This window comes from Hesperophylax consimilis, chromosome 3, assembly GCF_061612785.1.
Source record: "Hesperophylax consimilis isolate HC1 chromosome 3, BYU_Hcon_1.0, whole genome shotgun sequence".
Classification (NCBI taxonomy): Eukaryota; Metazoa; Arthropoda; class Insecta; order Trichoptera; family Limnephilidae; genus Hesperophylax; species Hesperophylax consimilis.
The window spans coordinates 369,966-387,821 of NC_142838.1; the positions used below are offsets into that span (position 1 = coordinate 369,966).

The 17,856-nt window shown below is 36.5% G+C and overlaps 1 protein-coding gene across 1 annotated transcript in view; it reads right to left on the reverse strand.

The window, feature by feature from the left end:
- The window catches only part of LOC149424793 (inactive tyrosine-protein kinase Dnt-like), a 180,739-nt gene that overhangs the window by 77,735 nt on the left and 85,148 nt on the right, over nt 1-17,856 (reverse strand). The window contains exon 5 of the mRNA XM_089646736.1: nt 17,559-17,769. Within this exon, the coding sequence (XP_089502862.1) occupies nt 17,559-17,769 (211 nt within the window). The remainder of the gene's footprint in view (nt 1-17,558; nt 17,770-17,856) is intronic.

Genomic DNA, 17,856 nt, shown 5'->3' on the forward strand with positions numbered 1-17,856 from the left:
AGACTTCGAGGCAGGAGTTTGCAAACTGTGATCAATACTTTACGAACTAGTAAATACTAAACAATGTGGTAAACTCTTCGTTAATCTAGTGCAACAAAACGTCAATTCTGTATGAATGCAAAATTATGGTGTGTTTTCTGAGATCGATTCTAAGACCTGTAAGAAGAATGGCCGGCTTTGCAGCACTTTGTAAGAAGGAACAAAGACACAGGAGATTTACACATCGGAGAATGTTCTCATCTGGATATATTATGCCTTTTTGAGATTCCAATACCGAAGATTAGGACTATACATGGAATAAGATATTTATTTATTAATCTTTGAACAGTTAAACAGTTAAAAGTATGCTGATGATGTGGTGGTGATTTCTAATATTATGGAATATCTGCAGTTTCTCGTGTCTAGGTTGAACAAAATATTTATTTATTTAATATCAACGGTATAAATATATCATACACAATAATTACATCTCACAGAATGACAATTAACTTTGGCATTGATCAAAATGACGACAGAAAGTATAAAATAAATGCAAGCTCTATGTAGAAGGAGAAACAAGTACATATAAAATATTATCAACAAGTGTGAGTAGACTTGCGTTATATTAATAATGATTAAGAAGATATGATAGTTAAGCCTTTTTTTACCTAGCTTCTGTGCAGTTAAACAGATCCGCTATATCTGCGTACCTATTAATTGCCTCAATTGGGCCGCACCTAAACCTAAGATGTACCGTCGAACTATAGAACATTATTGTTCAACAACATTCTTAATTTCCGGAGTTCAGCTTGAAGACCAAGAAACGTAGGTGTTTCTAATCGTTAAATTCAAAGGCAACGTCATATACATAATACGTGTTTTATCTTCAAATGAATACAGAAGTACTAACTATGCGTAGTGCAAGTTACTCAAGAAGTGTTTTACCTATAGTGTGACCAAATATTGAATTATTCCGCAAAGTGACTGTTGCTGCTGTCAACAAAGTTGGATGCTGTTAGACTTGGTAACTACTAGCCTAAGCTGATATAGTGAGTTGTGTTGTTACCCCTGACTGGGACAACCCACCCCTCATGCCTCCTCTTTCGGGAGGAAAGTGTTTAGGTAGTAGTTGAACTGTTGTGTAATATAACATAGGGAAGATTACACTTTTTATCCTCAAACGTATTTTGTTAACTTTTATTTACACATTTTGACTGTAATTTATTAACTAATTAGCCCTAAAATCGATTAATATGTTGCACAAATTTTATAAAGCTTTCGTCATCGTGAACATAGTATAACCAAACAGATTTGAAAGTTCAGTTTCTAAGAAATGTCTGAAAAAGCCAGATAATATTTTTAATACCCACAAGAGGTAAAATTATGAGGCGCAATTTTTTGCGCCTTTAAATTTGCCGTTATATTTATATAAAGAAGAAGTTGAGTTAATTTCTGTAAATTAAAATTATTCACACAATGAATGCATACAAATTTACTCCCACGAAACAATAAGGTGAATTCTGTGGAGTAAATATTTTATAAAACTTCGTGACAATTAGCACAATGTATAGGGATAATAGAAAAGATCTTAACTATAGCTCCGGTCCGTTTGAAAAAGGACGTCACTTATAAGGAGCATCACAATTATAGCTCCGGTCCGATTGAATACGGACGTCACTTGTGGGGAGCATCACAATTGTGGCTCCGGTCCGTTTGAACAAGGACGTCGCTTGTAGGGTGCATTACAATTATGGCTCCGGTCTGTTTGAATACGGACGTGACTTGTAGGAAGCATCACTATTATGGCTCCGGTCCGTTTGAATTAAGACGTCGCTTGTAGGGAGCATCACAATTATGGCTCCGGTCCGTTTGAATTAGGACGTCGCTTGTAGGGAGCATCACAATTATGGCTCCGGTCCGTTTGAACAAGGACGTCGCTTATAGGGTGCATCACAATTATAGCTCCGGTCCGATTGAATACGGACGTCACTTGTAAAGAGCATCACAATTATGGCTCCGGTCCGTTTGAATTAGGACGTCGCTTGTAGGAAGCATCACAATTATGGCTCCGGTCCGTTTGAATTAGGACGTCGCTTGTAGGGAGCATCACAATTATGGCTCCGGTCCGTTTGAACAAGGACGTTGTTTGTAAGGAGCATCACAATTATGGCTCCGGTCTGTTTGAATTCGGACGTCGCTTTTAGGGAGCATCACAATTATGGCTTCGGTCTGTTTGAATACGGACGTCACTTGTAGGGAGCATCACAAATATTGGTCCGTTTGAATAAGGACGTCGCTTGTAGGGAGCATCACAATTATGGCTCCGGTCTGTTTGAATACGGACGTCACTTGTAGGGTGCATCACTATTATGGCTTCAGTCCATTTGTAGAAGGACGTCGCTTGTAGGGTGCTGTTACGGCAAAAGTGGGTATGAACTAATTAGTTCATATTTAATAGTTTTACAACAGATAACGAACAACTTTGATTTTAAAAAGGGCGCCAGACAACATTGCGTTGTCGCTGTTCGCTGTAAGGTTGAATAGTTAGAGCAGATTACCTCGAGGGCCGTGACATTATTAACCTGTATACAATATTTTAGGACATCACAGATGAAAAGAATAGTTGTTATAGAAACATGTAAGGTTACTATATTTCAAATTACAGTTTGACATTATAAATCGGTTCAATTTATATATAAGATGACTCACCCCAAAGGATTGACCCGGGTCGATAAAACTCATTACTATTCCTATCTATCTAATAACACTGCGTTCGATGTTGAGCGTCGGAGAGATCCGAGGGTTGGCAGCAGCCCTCTACGTTGTGGTGGATCCAGTCCCAGGAGCTGTGGAACGGGGGGGGACCCTCGGCGTTGTCAGGGATCCAATCCCAGGAGTAGTGGGACGGATGAAACCCTCGACGTGGTGATGGTCTATAGTCACGTTAATTGTCGCATGAACGGTGCGTCCCGCGGCGGCGATGTATGTGAGTAAATAATGGTCAAAACGCATTCTCGCCAAATAGATGGTTTGGTTTATTACGGAAAAGCACAACAATCACTTGAGGATACCAGGACGGGTGCCGATAATATTCCGATGCTGTTCGTTACGCCATTCAATCGAGTTCGGCTTCTCGCCGTAAATTTAACATTCGTACTATTGATTTGACATTTCGAAATATGCACAACTCATAATGAGTACACAACACTCGCACTACTGTGCTTGAAATCGTACGATTAAGATGACATTTTAATTAACTAGTTGACTGTATCCAACGGATCCACTTGGCCTGCTCGTGAATCCGTTTTAGAGTGGCCGGATACAGGAAGCTTCGTTCTTCTTGCCTCTCGGAGTTGCTATTATTAAAAATAAACAAAGATTGTCAAAGACAATGCTGACCATTATATTGCTATTAATGCAAAATCCCGTCATCATTGGACGTTGTGACGTAGCGTCATAACAATACCCCGCTCGCCCAACAAATGTTTGCCCTCAAACATGTTTATCTAACTAACCTAATCCTAATCTGTTCAGGTCAATCCTCCGGGTGTTCTAAAAGAGAAAAAAAAAATTGCATTTATAAGTAAAACTTGTAATGTAGTAGGCACACTACTAGAAATAAAAATAAAATAAAATACAATCCGAATGAGTTCATTATGATTCCAATCGCACCCATCTTGCCCGGCAAGATGGTGGGTTCACAACGCCGTCATTCAAGACCAAAAACTTAAAATTAAGGTAACTTAACCTAAAGAACAAGGTGAACCAATGTTCCGTGAACGGGGTCCGTCAACACCCGCAGCATTGAAAATACTGGGTGAAGATTATCTGACTTATGTCTTGGACTACCGTTAACGTTACATCTACAGCATAAACATCATTACTTTTATAAGTCTAAACACTTTTATTTGGACAACACATTCTTAATCTTAAATTATATCTATGTGTGTCCAGCACATCAATTATACACTATATGCATCATAGCATCACTGACCCAAGGTAGGGTTCTAGAAAGCCATTTAGGCAACACTTTAGGGTGCAAGCAGCCCTCACTTTACTGAATCTACGTCCTTTTAGGAGAAAGAAAAATGTTCACTACTAAGAGCTTTCCTATTCTACCTAAATCGGTCCTTTGGGTGAGTTTTCACAGAGTAGTTTTACATAAAAAGAAACATTGTAATAATGCAAATCTCAGAATGTTCTTAAGAAGTCGTAAGTCTTTACACGCTCGCAGGAGTGTAAGCTAGGGTAATCCATAAGGAATGTCAACAACCTAACCAATAGGAAAGGCGCTAGTATTATAGTATACATCCATGATAAAAAATATGGTGTAATCGGTAAAACATGTAATCTATTATCAATTAAATAGACATTTTAATGTAATTGTGCTCTCAAAACAACAAGTTGAACAGTATATAAGAACAGATATTTAATTTAATATATTATTTGGGAAAACTTTCTTAGTTACCAATTATATTATTAGAAAATATGATAGAGACATTGGTATTTTGAATATAAAGAAGAGTAACATAAAAAAAAAACAATGAAATTCTGGTGATACTTTAGAGTACAAAGATGTCTAGACCAATACATCTGTGCAATCCAGGGGTCATTCCAACCATAACCAATCTTACTTACATACTAAACATAATGTAAACAAGTGGGCTTGAAACGCAAGTTGACAGTAGGCGATTGTCAACGAGTATTTCAAGTTTACAAATTAAAACACATATATAAAATAGTTTGTTTTTTTTTGCTTGCTTTGCTTTCATCTGCTTGGCCGAACCGTGCAATAAGGTACATAAAGTAAATAAAAAGTAGTATTTGAATAATATGAAATAATCAACTCAAGTATCATAACTAGAGTCGAAAAATAAATGTTTTATAACATATATAATATAAAAGTTTTGTCGTGGCGACAATTTGAATCACATTACACGCCCACGCGGTTTACTTAAGTGATTTTAACAAAATGCACGTATGACAGGACCAAAGTCTGTCTAGAATGCTGGAGTATCCCAACTCGGTTGATCAGACCGGCTGTGAAAATCCGAACATTACAAAAAGAACAAATGAAACTAATTACGTTTTATTCCGAGTACTTCGGCAAGGATGGCCAGTCCCTCCGAAGCATCGTCGGAAGAAGGTTAAACTGGTACGTTGTCCGACTTAACTATGTCTTTCACATGAAAGTCGCCAGTTTCTTTGCCCTTTAAATCAGCTAGCGTATAAATTAAGTCTGATTTCTTCTTTACTACCACATTTTGTATAAAACGAGGGGCTAGTTTTTGAGCAAAATAATTCAATGCACTAGATTGTAGGAAATTCCTTCTCCAGACCAGGTCACCTACCTGATAAGTAATATGCTTCCTGCGCAAATTGTAATGGTTAGCTCCCTTTTGATAAGCTTTGAGGAGAGCGTTTGAGACTTGCTCGTAGACCAAAGACAACTCTTTTAATTTTTGTGCATATGCTTTAGGTTGAGCACAACCTTGCGAATTGGTTTCCTCATCGGCTAACGGATTACGATGCAGATCGCCGTCTAGTATCTGCTCCCGACCGTGCATTAAGAAGTAAGGTGTATAACCTGTAGCGCAATTGACCGTATTGTTCATAGCTGATTGAACTTGAGGAAGAAACTTAGACCAATTCCTGTGATCCGATTCAACTAAAATAGATAGTACTGTTCCCGATGTTTGATTGTAACGTTCCACTACATTATTTTGAGGAGTATACAATGAGTTGTAAAAAGGTGGTCGTATGTTGTAACTATTAAGTAAGTCTTTGAATTCTTTTGAAACAAATTGACGTCCATTGTCACAGACGACAGTACGTGGTACACCGTGAACAAGGAAGATGTTCTCCTCTAAGTTTTTTACGATGCTTTTCGCGGAGCCGTCGCGCAGCGGAAATAGCCATGTAAATTTAGAAAAGACATCTACACACGACAGAATAACAGTAAAACCTGAGTAGCTCCGAGGTAAAGGGCCTACTAAATCTATAGACAACATTTGCATGGGTCTTGTCACTTTTTTAGGGTTTGAAGAGATGCCGTTAGGTGGGGATGTACTTATTTTATGTGCCTTACAGATAATACAGCGACTCACAAATTTTTTAACGTCTCTGTACATATTAGGCCAATAGTATCGTAATTGTAATTTTTTGTATGTTTTAAATACTCCAGGATGACAAGCTCGTGAGGACTCGTGTGAGTTAGCTAAAATAACCTGTCTATCTTCCTGAGGAACCACCTTTTTCCATGCGGTGTCCTCGCACAAAGCCAGACGAGTCTTGGTATGTCGAAACAATTCATTGTTGTTTATTTAAAAATTTTGAAATCTCTGAGGAAACTCTTGGCAACCTTTCCAAGTTTTTAAATACCAAGAATCTGTCGTATGGCTTGAATCTATACCCGACAATACGGCAAGGTCCATTCGTGAGAGTACTTCTGGTACTACATGTTGTGTCCCTTTGCGATGGACAACGTTAAAGGAGAATTGTGAGAGACAAGAACTCCACCGTGCTAATCTACCACTAGGGTTTGACAAAGACCCCAGCCACTTTAAACTTGAGTGGTCAGTAACAACCGTAAAGTGTGCACCCTCTATGTAAGGTCTAAAGGGCGTTACTGAATCCAACACTGCTAGAAGTTCCCGCTCTGTAATGCCGTAATTTCGCTCGTGCACGTTTAAGCACCGTGAATAATATGCGTTGGGATTTTCTTGCCCATCTTTATTTTGAATTAAGACTCCGCCTATTCCTACAGAACTTGCATCACGATGTATTGCAAAGGGCTTGAAAAAATCCGGGCAACTTAAAACACGAGCCGAGGTCAAGGCTTTTTTCAAGTCGTTAAACGCGGTCTCAGCTTCTGGAGACCAAGAAAAATTGCTGATTCCTTTCTTGGAACCAGTAAGTCTGGTAAGTGGGGCGGCAATGCCTGAGAAACCCTTAATAAATCTTCGGAAATATCCACATAAACCGATGAAAGCACGAATTTGTTTTGCATTTCTAGGTACGGGGAAGTCTCTAATGCTTTCTATTTTTGTAGGGTCTGTCCGGAGACCTTGCGAGTCAACCATATAACCAAGATATTTGAGCTCGGCTCTGCAGAACTCCAATTTTTTTAGGTTGATGGTTAGACCTGCGTCTTGTAGTCTTTCGTAAACACGGTTCAATAAATCAAGGTGTGATTCTAAGTCTTCTGACGCCAAGATAAGATCATCTAAGTAGCAGAAAGCGTTTTCATCGAATTCTGGACCGAACAAGGCGTCGGCCAATCTTTGGAGCTCGCTAGGGGCGTTTTTAAGTCCAAAGGGCATCCGTGTGAATTCAAACAATCCTCGAGCCGGTACAACGAACGCTGTCTTTTGGCAGGAGTCCCTATCTAAAGTGATCTGCCAAAAAACTTTAGAAAGGTCTATGGACGATACGTACCTGGCACCGCCAAGCTTGTCCAGGATCCTTGATATATACGGAAGAGGATAGGAATCGCGAATTGTAACGTTGTTGATTTTTCGTGAGTCGAGGCAAAAACGACCCGTTCCGTCTTTTTTTGTCACTATAAGTACTGGACTTGACCAGGGAGAACGCGAAGGACGGATTACTCCTAATTTTAACATCTCGTCTACTTCTTTTCCAACTGTTTTTGTCTAGCTGGGGATAAAGGATAATACCTCTGTTTTATTGGAGGTCCTGTGGTAACAATTCTATTTTTGACCAAATGTGTCAAACCTAGTCCGCGTTCTTCAAAAGAGATGGATTTAAATTTATCGATCACCGCAGAGAGAGCCCGATTCTCTGACGGAGATAATGATGAGGCTGGCCTAATAGCCCGCAACCCATTAATCTTACCTTCCGAAGAAGGTTGATTTGCTCTTGAAAACAACTCCGGTGCGATGCGGAATTGCATCCAAGAGTCTATTCCTAATATAAAATTTGGAGACAATGACGGGATGACGTAAAATAAAACTTCCTTTGTAATGGACTTGCACGTCACCGGCAACGTCATTGTCCCTAAGACAGGCTGAGCCGTTCCATCAGCTGTCGTAACACTAATTCTAACCTTATCTAATACTATACCTAAATTTACAAAAATTTTGTAGGTGTCACCTCCCAAGCACGAGAGAGAAGCACCACTATCTAACAAAGCATCAAAATAATCATTAAATATATTTATACGAGCATACGGTCGACCATCCTTTCCAGTTTCCGCCTCCCGTGGCAATGGGCCCACTACCTCGGACGAAGGAACCGAAAGGAACTGGTGAACCAGACGGAGCCAACGCTCCCACTCCCTCTTCCTTTCGCGACAGGAAAGGGCATGGCGAGATTGACCCCCATCTAGTTTTTTGATTTTCTTAATCCTGAATTATTAAGTGCTCCAACACGGGATTTATTTGGTAACGCAGCCTTTTTTCTGCAATTATCAATAGAGTGACCAGGAATATTACAAAATTGGCAAGTAACTTTCCTCGTGAAAGTTCTAGACTGGCTCTGTTCTTCATGAGAAGGGTGTTGTGTGTTGTGAACACCACGATTGCGTTCTGAATGATAAAGATTATAATTTTTATTTTGTTCAATAGGTGGTCTTGGATTATAAGACGGCTGCCTGTAATTATTATTATTATTATTACCAACCGGTGGTTTGAAATTGTACGACGGGCGTCTATAATTATTATTATTTTTTTTTGTATTAGGCAATTCACCCTAAAAAGAGTGCTATATGATTATTATTATTATTATTTGTTGTAATAAAGGGAACCTGCTGTTCTACTTTATTGTAAGCCTTTTTATTTTCCGATCTTCCGAAACCTAAAGACGAAGACGCAAATTCTTGGTCTAATGTTAAAAATGATTCAAGGTTTCCAGCATGTGTGGTTAATTGTTCAAAGGTATCAATGTCTCTAGAAACTAAAAGATTTGTATATTTGCGAGATAAAGCTTTTTTTGCAAGTTGAAGTAATTCATTATCTGGTAATTTCGCGTCCAGCATGTTATTTAACGCCTTCATATTTAATGTGAATTCTAACACTGACATGTCCTTTGGTTGTCTCATATTAAACAATTTTATTTTCATGTCTGTCTGTAAGTCATTACCTTCAAATTGTTTTATCAATAACTTCGACAGCTCGTCCCACTGTAAATCTTCACGATAAATGGATCTAATCCATAATAAGGCAACACTTTCTAATAATTCCGGAAAAACGCGTACTAAATTCTCGTGTGAGACATTCTTGACTCTACATTTCTCGTTTAGAAGAAGAAGAAATTCTCTGACATTTGTTTTTCCATCAAATTTGAGATTCCAACTATCGACGTTTGTTATTGTGGGCTCTTTGTAAATAATTTTTGTATGTTTGATAATTTTATACGGTCCCTGTGTTTCCCCTTCAGAATCCGTGTCGATTAATTCTGAGTCAACAGGTGTGGATTTGTTCAGTTTTTTATTAAAATCACGCGCCTGTTTACGTAAACTTTCGAAAGTAGTTGTTGGTATAATGTTTCTTGATGTCAGCTCTACGATTAGTTCCTCTTTTGATGCATTATTAATATTTGGTATAGGTGACGACATCTTGAGGCTTTAAGTTAATATTCAATTTCTAGAAAAAAAAAAATTCCAAAAAAAATGTTAAGTTAGAAAAATATTTATTATTCTTTTTTTTTAATTCGAAATACCCATTTTTCTTTTTTAAAAAAAAAAAAATTATTATTATGAAAGAGATGAGAAGAGAAAAAAAAATAATCGATACTAATCGAAACCACTATCGATTAATAATCGAGACCACTGTCGATTAATAATTTATCACATTAATAAATATGTAGAGACCGCTTGGTATTTTAAAAAAATACTCCCGTGAATTATTCTTATTAGAATAAGTGAAAATTATTTCTGATTTCAAATGAATAATAATACTGCTAGTCAATTAGGCTTATCGTAAACAAGTCTATTTTTAGAAGTCTATTTAGTCAAAGACAATGCTGACCATTATATTGCTATTAATGCAAAATCCCGTCATCATTGGACGTTGTGACGTAGCGTCATAACAGTGCATCACAATTATGCCTCCGGTTTGTTTGAATACGGACGTCACTTGTAAGGAGCATCACAATTATGGCTCTGGTCCGTTTGAACAAGGACCTCGCTTGTAGGGAGCATCACAATTATAGCTCCGGTCTGTTTGTATAAGTACGTCACTTGTAGGGAGCACATAATCGGAATAATCACAGTTTGAAGGGCTTCATCGTTACTTCTTTATTCTAAAGTAGTTTTTCTAGCATATTGTTTGGCGTGTTGTACTATTCAAGCCCTCTACAAAGTTCATAAGTCATATCAATATCATACACATAAATTTCAAGTGTGAACATATTTATGTAATATGAATTTCTATAATTTCTTAACAAAAACTACGACGAACTAGACATACTCTTGTCTTCCTTTAAAATAGACTTCAATATTATTATACTAACAGAATGCTGGATCCCAACCTCTTTTACTGTAAAACACAAAAATAACTACTCCTCATATTTCACAACAAAATACCAAAACCAAAATGATGGAGTTGTCGTTTACATAAAAGATAATCTTAACGTTTCTGTCTCAGAATTCACCCTAGAAAACTCAAATTGTTTACAAATAATCGCTGACCCAGATACGTGCATACTCGCTATTTACAGATCACCTTCATCACACAACATTACGCCCTTTCTAACAGCTCTCGACACTCATATAAAAAAAATTACCCACTTCAAAAACATCATCGTAACTGGTGACCTCAACATAAATATACTTCCACAAGGCCATCCCCAGAATATCGAATACCAACTGATGCTCCTGGAACATGGCATAATAAGCGCCATCAACACTCCAACCAGAGTTACCAGAGACTCGGAATCATGCTTAGACCACATAATGATCAAATCCAAAAACAAATTCTGTAGCGTAGTATTTGAATCCACAATCACAGACCACTACACAACAATGATAGGACTGACCACACAGACATTGAACCCAACAATTCAAAACAATATCACAAAATTTGAAACTGACTACGTGAACCTAAAAAAATGCCTAGAAAAACAAACGTGGGAACACCTTAAAAAAATTAACAACACTGAAGAAGCCTGGAATTACTTAATAACATACCTACAAACGCTCATCACTCAAAACACCACAAAAACATTCAAATCTTTCACGCACCGCAAAATAAGACTAAAAAAATGGATTACTCAAAGCATAATAAATTGCATTAAAAAACGGGATAAACTACACAAACAAGTCACACGCAACCCAAATGATACTTTTCTGAACTCTTTCTATAAAAGGTACAGAAATACTTGTTCTCTAATTATACGAAAAGCCAAAGAATTGTATTACAGAAACAAACTGATTACTGCTAACTTTGACCCGAAAAGCGTTTGGTCTATTCTGAGGGAAAGTACAAATACACAAAAAAACAAAGATGATGAAATAAAAAAAATACTTATCAACGACGAAGAAGTCGACTTCCACAAAAATCCTACACTTATCCTTAATTACATAAACAGACATTACACAAATATCGGAGCAAGCCTAGCCGAAAATATAAAACAAAAGTCGTCTAGTAACGATAATCAAGAACCTCAAAAAATTCCGACTCAGTGCAAACACAAAAATAGTGTCAGTCTTTTCAAATTACATAGAGTAACTCTGGAAGACACCAAAAAATTAATACATTCCCTAAAGAATAACACAACATCAGGTCCTGACGGAATAGACTCTAAAACAATAATAACACTAAGCGAACAACTACTTACTCCACTAACATACGTTATTAATCTTAGCCTGAAAGAAGGAATTTTTCCGAGCATCCTAAAAAAGGGTCTGGTTATTCCTATTCATAAATCAGGACCTAAAAATAGTGTAAACAACTTTAGACCCATTACACTATTAAACACGTTGTCAAAAATTCTTGAAAAAGCAATAAAAGAACAGCTGCAACATTATCCGGAAAACATGCAAATACTCTCAGTTAACCAACACGGCTTTAGAAAAAATAGGAATACAGAAAACGCAATTGCCACTGTAACCGAGTTTATTACACATAATTTAGATGCCAAAAAAAAAGTAATTTCAATCTATTTGGACTTATCTAAAGCCTTCGATACAATTTCGCACAAACAACTTTTCAAGAAGCTAAAAAACATTGGCATTAATGGAGTAGAATTGGAATTAATGAAAAGTTTCATGTCTGACAGAACACAACAAGTCAAAATTGACAACAAGACAAGTGAACCACTTTTAATCACGTACGGAGTCCCACAGGGGAGTGTACTTGGCCCACTAATATTCCTCATATACATTAACGAATTATGTGACATTGAAATTGATGGTAAAATCGTGACCTTCGCTGACGATACAGTTCTTCCGTGTCAAGCAGCCACATGGAAAGATTTATTCACAACAGCTGAAAAAAGTTTGTCAATTGTCATAAAATGGCTAAACAGAAATACTCTTACCGTTAACACAGTCAAAACAAAATACATCACACATAGTATAACACAAAGAGGTCAACCTCCTTCTAACTTGAACTTGTTTTTGCATGACTGTAAACAAACATCATCCTATTGCCTATGCGAACACATCGAAAGGGTAAAACAAATAAAATACCTAGGAGTTATTATTGATACACACTTACAATGGACTGAACACATTAATTTTATCACTAATAAACTAAAACGAGTCTTGCACCTAATAAAATCCATCAAAAACATTTTTCCACTAACAATACTCAGATCAATATATTTTGCACTGTGTCAATCCATTGCCACTTATGGAATATTAGCTTGGGGAAGCGCTACAAACATAACAATTGACCCAATTCAAAAAGTTCAGAAGGCAATAATAAAACTCATACTGCAAGTACCATTCTACACAGACTCAAACAAAATTTTCAAAACTCTAGACGTCATGTCAATAAGACAACTTTACGCCAAAACTGCTCTCCTACATCTCATCCATAATAATCTTCATATTACAAATCAACCAAAAGCCATAATAAAAACCAGGTCATCAACAAATAAAACACTGAACATTCCGATAACACACACCACACACGGACAAAGACACTTTCAATACTACGCAACCAAACTTTTTAACAGTATGCCCATTACTTTGAAACAACTAATGACTACAAATACATCTACAAACTTTCTCAAAAAACATATCGTAGTCTGGATAAAAAATCAAGATATTCACTTTATTCAAAAGATTATAATTCCAAACCAAACATAACCAAAATATGATAAATAAAATTAAATATTATACACGTTCTTTAAGAATTATCCAAAAATTACATACACGCACATATATATGTATGTTTTCATGTTTCAATATGTCTGTGAAAAAAAAAAAAAAAAAAATAACTTTCTACCACAACACATAAATACCTGTCACACTTAATCACAAACACGTAAACACCTCAGCACAGGTTCTCCTAGTGAGGTGTTCACGTAACATACAATATCAACCACACACAGTTTTACCTACATCAACCTATGTTCTTTATTTTTTATACCTATTTTTCTGTACTACAATATAAACCACTGTAAAAAATTGTAAAATGTGTATTCAAGAATAGACATAAATAAATAAATAAATAAATAATCAATTTCTCAGTAAAAATTGCGCAACCGAAGTAAACACGTTATCGTCAGACCTAACAGAAATCATTGTTATCATTATATTTTAATTGATTTCATTTTAGTTGATATATTTATTTAAAAATAAATGAATTGTTTGGTGTATTACACGAAAATATTAATATTTTAGTGTAATTACGTCAAACCGCAAGTTTCTGCTTCCTTCGAAAAAATAATTATTGATGCTTTAAATTTTGACAGTGAGTTATTATTTTGATAGTGACTTAATTGCTTACTCGACAAAATTCAAACCAAACACTAAACACCCGTATTTTAGTGGTCGTGAAATGTATATATATATACATAGTAATGTAGAATAATGTTCTCGGTTTACCCGCGTAAAGTAGTCCTTAAAAGGACTTTTTAATTTCTGACGTTTCGGACAGATATCACTGTCCATCTTCAGAGGCCTTATGTCCTGAATTTCGTCTCAAACTGAACGCTTTCGCGTGTCTTTTCGGTCCAGAAGTCAAGATACAAGTAAGCACCCACTTGTATCTTGACTTCTGGACCGAACAGACACGCGAAAATCCTATATAGCTGCATATTGATTTATTTATTGACTCCATTTATAGAATTAAGCATAATCTATACCAACACTTTGTCGAATCCTACAAATTAGAGTAGCGTTGGTAAATTAGTTTTAATGATTTGTCTTATATGTAGTGTTGTTGTAATTTATTTTTTTACTTTATGTTACTCTTACGTTTTACTAATATTGCTTCACATATACATTTTTTTTATTTAGTTTTTTTTAAAATTATTTCTTAATATTTTCTCATTATACTTGTAATCACACTTTTACAACTGTGTATTTTTTAAATTCTTTACAATGGATAACACCTATTTACTGTCAGTATCTCTTGTATAATACAGATTTTCTCCTATGTACACTGCACCATGTATCACTTCTATGTAAAAGCCTTTTTAGGCGTATATATAAATAAATAAATAAATATTTCTTCCATGCAATCAGTTTTCTGATTTTTATAATTTCTAGCATGTATATTTTGTATAAGTATGATATTTTTATATGGGATTTAATGTGAAAAATCACCTCAGGGGCGCATTTATATTCGTAGGTGCTAAAACATTAGTTTTTAAATTTTGACATATAACACATATTTTGTTCAACGTAACTTGATATCCTCGAATTTAGCTACTTTTTAATCGACTTATCATTTATAAATCATAAAATTACATGCACAAAACATTCTACTCCTTAGGCAGTCTTATGAGAAACCCTCTTTTCCAAATACGACGGTGTAAGGTCAAACCGGCATGATAGATAGCATGAAGTTTCTTCAAATAATCCTCAGCCGGGCGACTCCTCTAAACCACAGGACCAACGAGGCAATCACTAGACCCGTTGTGATTTGTCGATACTTATTTTTTAAGTTAATTTATAAATGTTTGTCGACAATTTTCAATTATCAAATAAAATTCATGACCGATTATCACTTGGAAATTGGTGTGACAAAATTATATGGCACAAAAATTTATGTATAAAGTTAAGCCATTATAAAAAATACACATTTATTTTAATAAATACCGGTTTCGGATAAAACGGGAATAATTAAGTCAAACTCTTAAGTCAAAGTCATTAAGGTGCGCAAACATTTTATTTTTTGCTTAACAAAATTGACTTTTTCAGTAGTGAATAAATCGCCGCGTTTTCTTATTATTTGATTCGACTATAAATTTATTTAAAAGGCGCATTTCAAAAAAACACTTGTAAATTAAATCAACAATCGCCGAATCGTCTCAGTTGTCAAGTAGCGAAAGGGTCTGACGATAAATAAAACACTGCAAAAACACACGTTTACGAGTTTTCCGGTATCCGAGAGAAAACTAACGAATCTTCATTTGGCGGCGGCAGCGGAATTCGCTATCCCATCCGAGAAAATGCGAGCAACGCTTCCAGAAATCTCAGCGGAAAGCTGACCGCCTTCCGTTTCCCCTCCTTTTCCCCCACTCCAGGCGCCTCTGAAAGCAGGGCTGCGTAAGGCTCCTCGCTGCTCGGGGCGAATCGATTCATACACGGTACACACTCTTTCCTAATTTATTAACGCGGGTCGGTAGGTGCTAGGCACCATTATTTACAGTTTGTTACTTTTCAAGGTACGACCTCATCAAGACGTCAGTAAAGCTTTCCGGATACCGAGTGATCTATTAAAATAACGTAATTAACTGGCGGGCATTCCGAAATAAGCAGTCCTGCTTTGCGTGGATACTAATCTCAGCTCTCCCATGAGGTGTTTGTATGTCAAAGGAGCTCGATTTTCAGCTGGTGTAAATAATGGCGAACTTTAAGCAGGACTGAGATAACAAGTAAGATAATTTTACCTGTGATGCTGAAATGCTTTTGTACATAATAAGGGCCGGCCCTGAACTCAACGGCGCACAGTGGGCTGAAAATCGCCTTTCATAGACATAGAGACTTGAATTTTAAAGGATATTTTTTTTGGCTAGAAATGGATTCTGTTGATCATTACTATGCTATAAAATTTCTTACGAAGCAATTGCGTGTACAAATGAAGGATTTATCATTTTTTTAAGAAAAATTTGTATGGCACTGACATTAAAAATGAGGCTATCTGTGGAATCATTAGGTTGGCCATTCTATCCTTACACACAGATATACTACTATTTATTTGTATTTTTTTGACATACTTCGTTTTGTGGCGCAACATGCGATTTTTTTTTAAATCCTCAAAGTTGAAAAAAACACTTTTGAATGTTGATGATTCATTTTAATGCTTGAATGCTTAACATATGAGTATGCTTTGTCTAGTTTACACTGCAAGCCTTTGCTGCAAAACTTTGAGGATTTAAAAAAAAAAATCGCAAGTTGCGCCACAATACGAAGTATGTAAAAAAAAATAAAAATAAATAGTAGTATATCTGTGTGTAAGGATAGAATGGCCAACCTTATGATTCCAGAGATAGCCTCATTTTTAATGTCAGTGCCATACAAATTTTTCTTAAAAAAATTATAACTCCTTCATTTGTACACGCAATTGCTTCATACGAAATTTTATAGCATAGTAATGATCAACAAAATCCATTTCTAGCCAAAAAATACCCTTGAAAATTCAAGTCTCTATGTCTATGAAAGGCGATTTTCAGCCCACTGTGCACAGTGTTTTGGCTTGCAGTGTAAATAAAATATTGTAAACTAGACAAAGCATACTCATATGTAAAGCATTTAAGCATTAAAATGAATCATTAACATAAAAAAGTTTTTTTTTCAACTTTAAGGATTTAAAAAAAAAATCGCATGTTGCGCCACAATACGAAGTAATGTCAAAAAAAAAAAAAAAAAGTAGTAGTATATCTGTGTGTAAGGATAGAATGGCCAACCTTATGATTCCAGAGATAGCCTCATTTTTAATGTCAGTGCCATACAAATTTTTCTTAAAAAAATGATAACTCCTTCATTTGTACACGCAATTGCTTCGTATGAAATTTTATAGCATAGATCAACAAAATCCATTTCTAGCCAAAAAATACCCTTGAAAATTCAAGTCTCTATGTCTATGAAAGGCGATTTTCAGCCCACTGTGCGGCGCCTGGCGCGAGTATTTTAACGCTCCTTGTCAAAACCAGTAGACGCTCAGGTATGTGTTCGCTGTAATCAATTATATTCGGATGATTTGTATTTTTATTTGTTTTTTTATGAAAAATAATCTCACTGTTATTACTATCACCTTGGCGCGTTGGTGATTTGGCCCCCGGGGCGGACTGCTCCAATAGCGCCGACACAAAGCCGGCCCTGTAGAACCATAATGATATTGTAGCACGTTTGCACAGTTTAATCTGACAAATACATAAGTATTTACGGTAATAACAATTGAAAAGTTCACAGTACAGGAATACGTTAAAAGAAATAGGATTACTGAATGGAGTCGTGGTTCCTGGACTTCTTGGTGCGGAAGTAGAGGGCGGAGGCGGCCGCGGCGGCCACAAGGATGGCCAACATGGCCACGGCGCAGGCGGCCGCCGCGTACAGCGCCCCGCCCGCCGCCGCCCCCGCCCTGGCCGGGCCAGCCCTGGGCACGGACTCGTCACTCGGCACCACCACCACCGGGGACAGTTGGGCAGACAAATCTACAAACAAACACTTTACTGTAAAACACAACATAAAGATAATATACCTAAACATAGTAACTTTCTTTTACACCGTATTTGTTGATG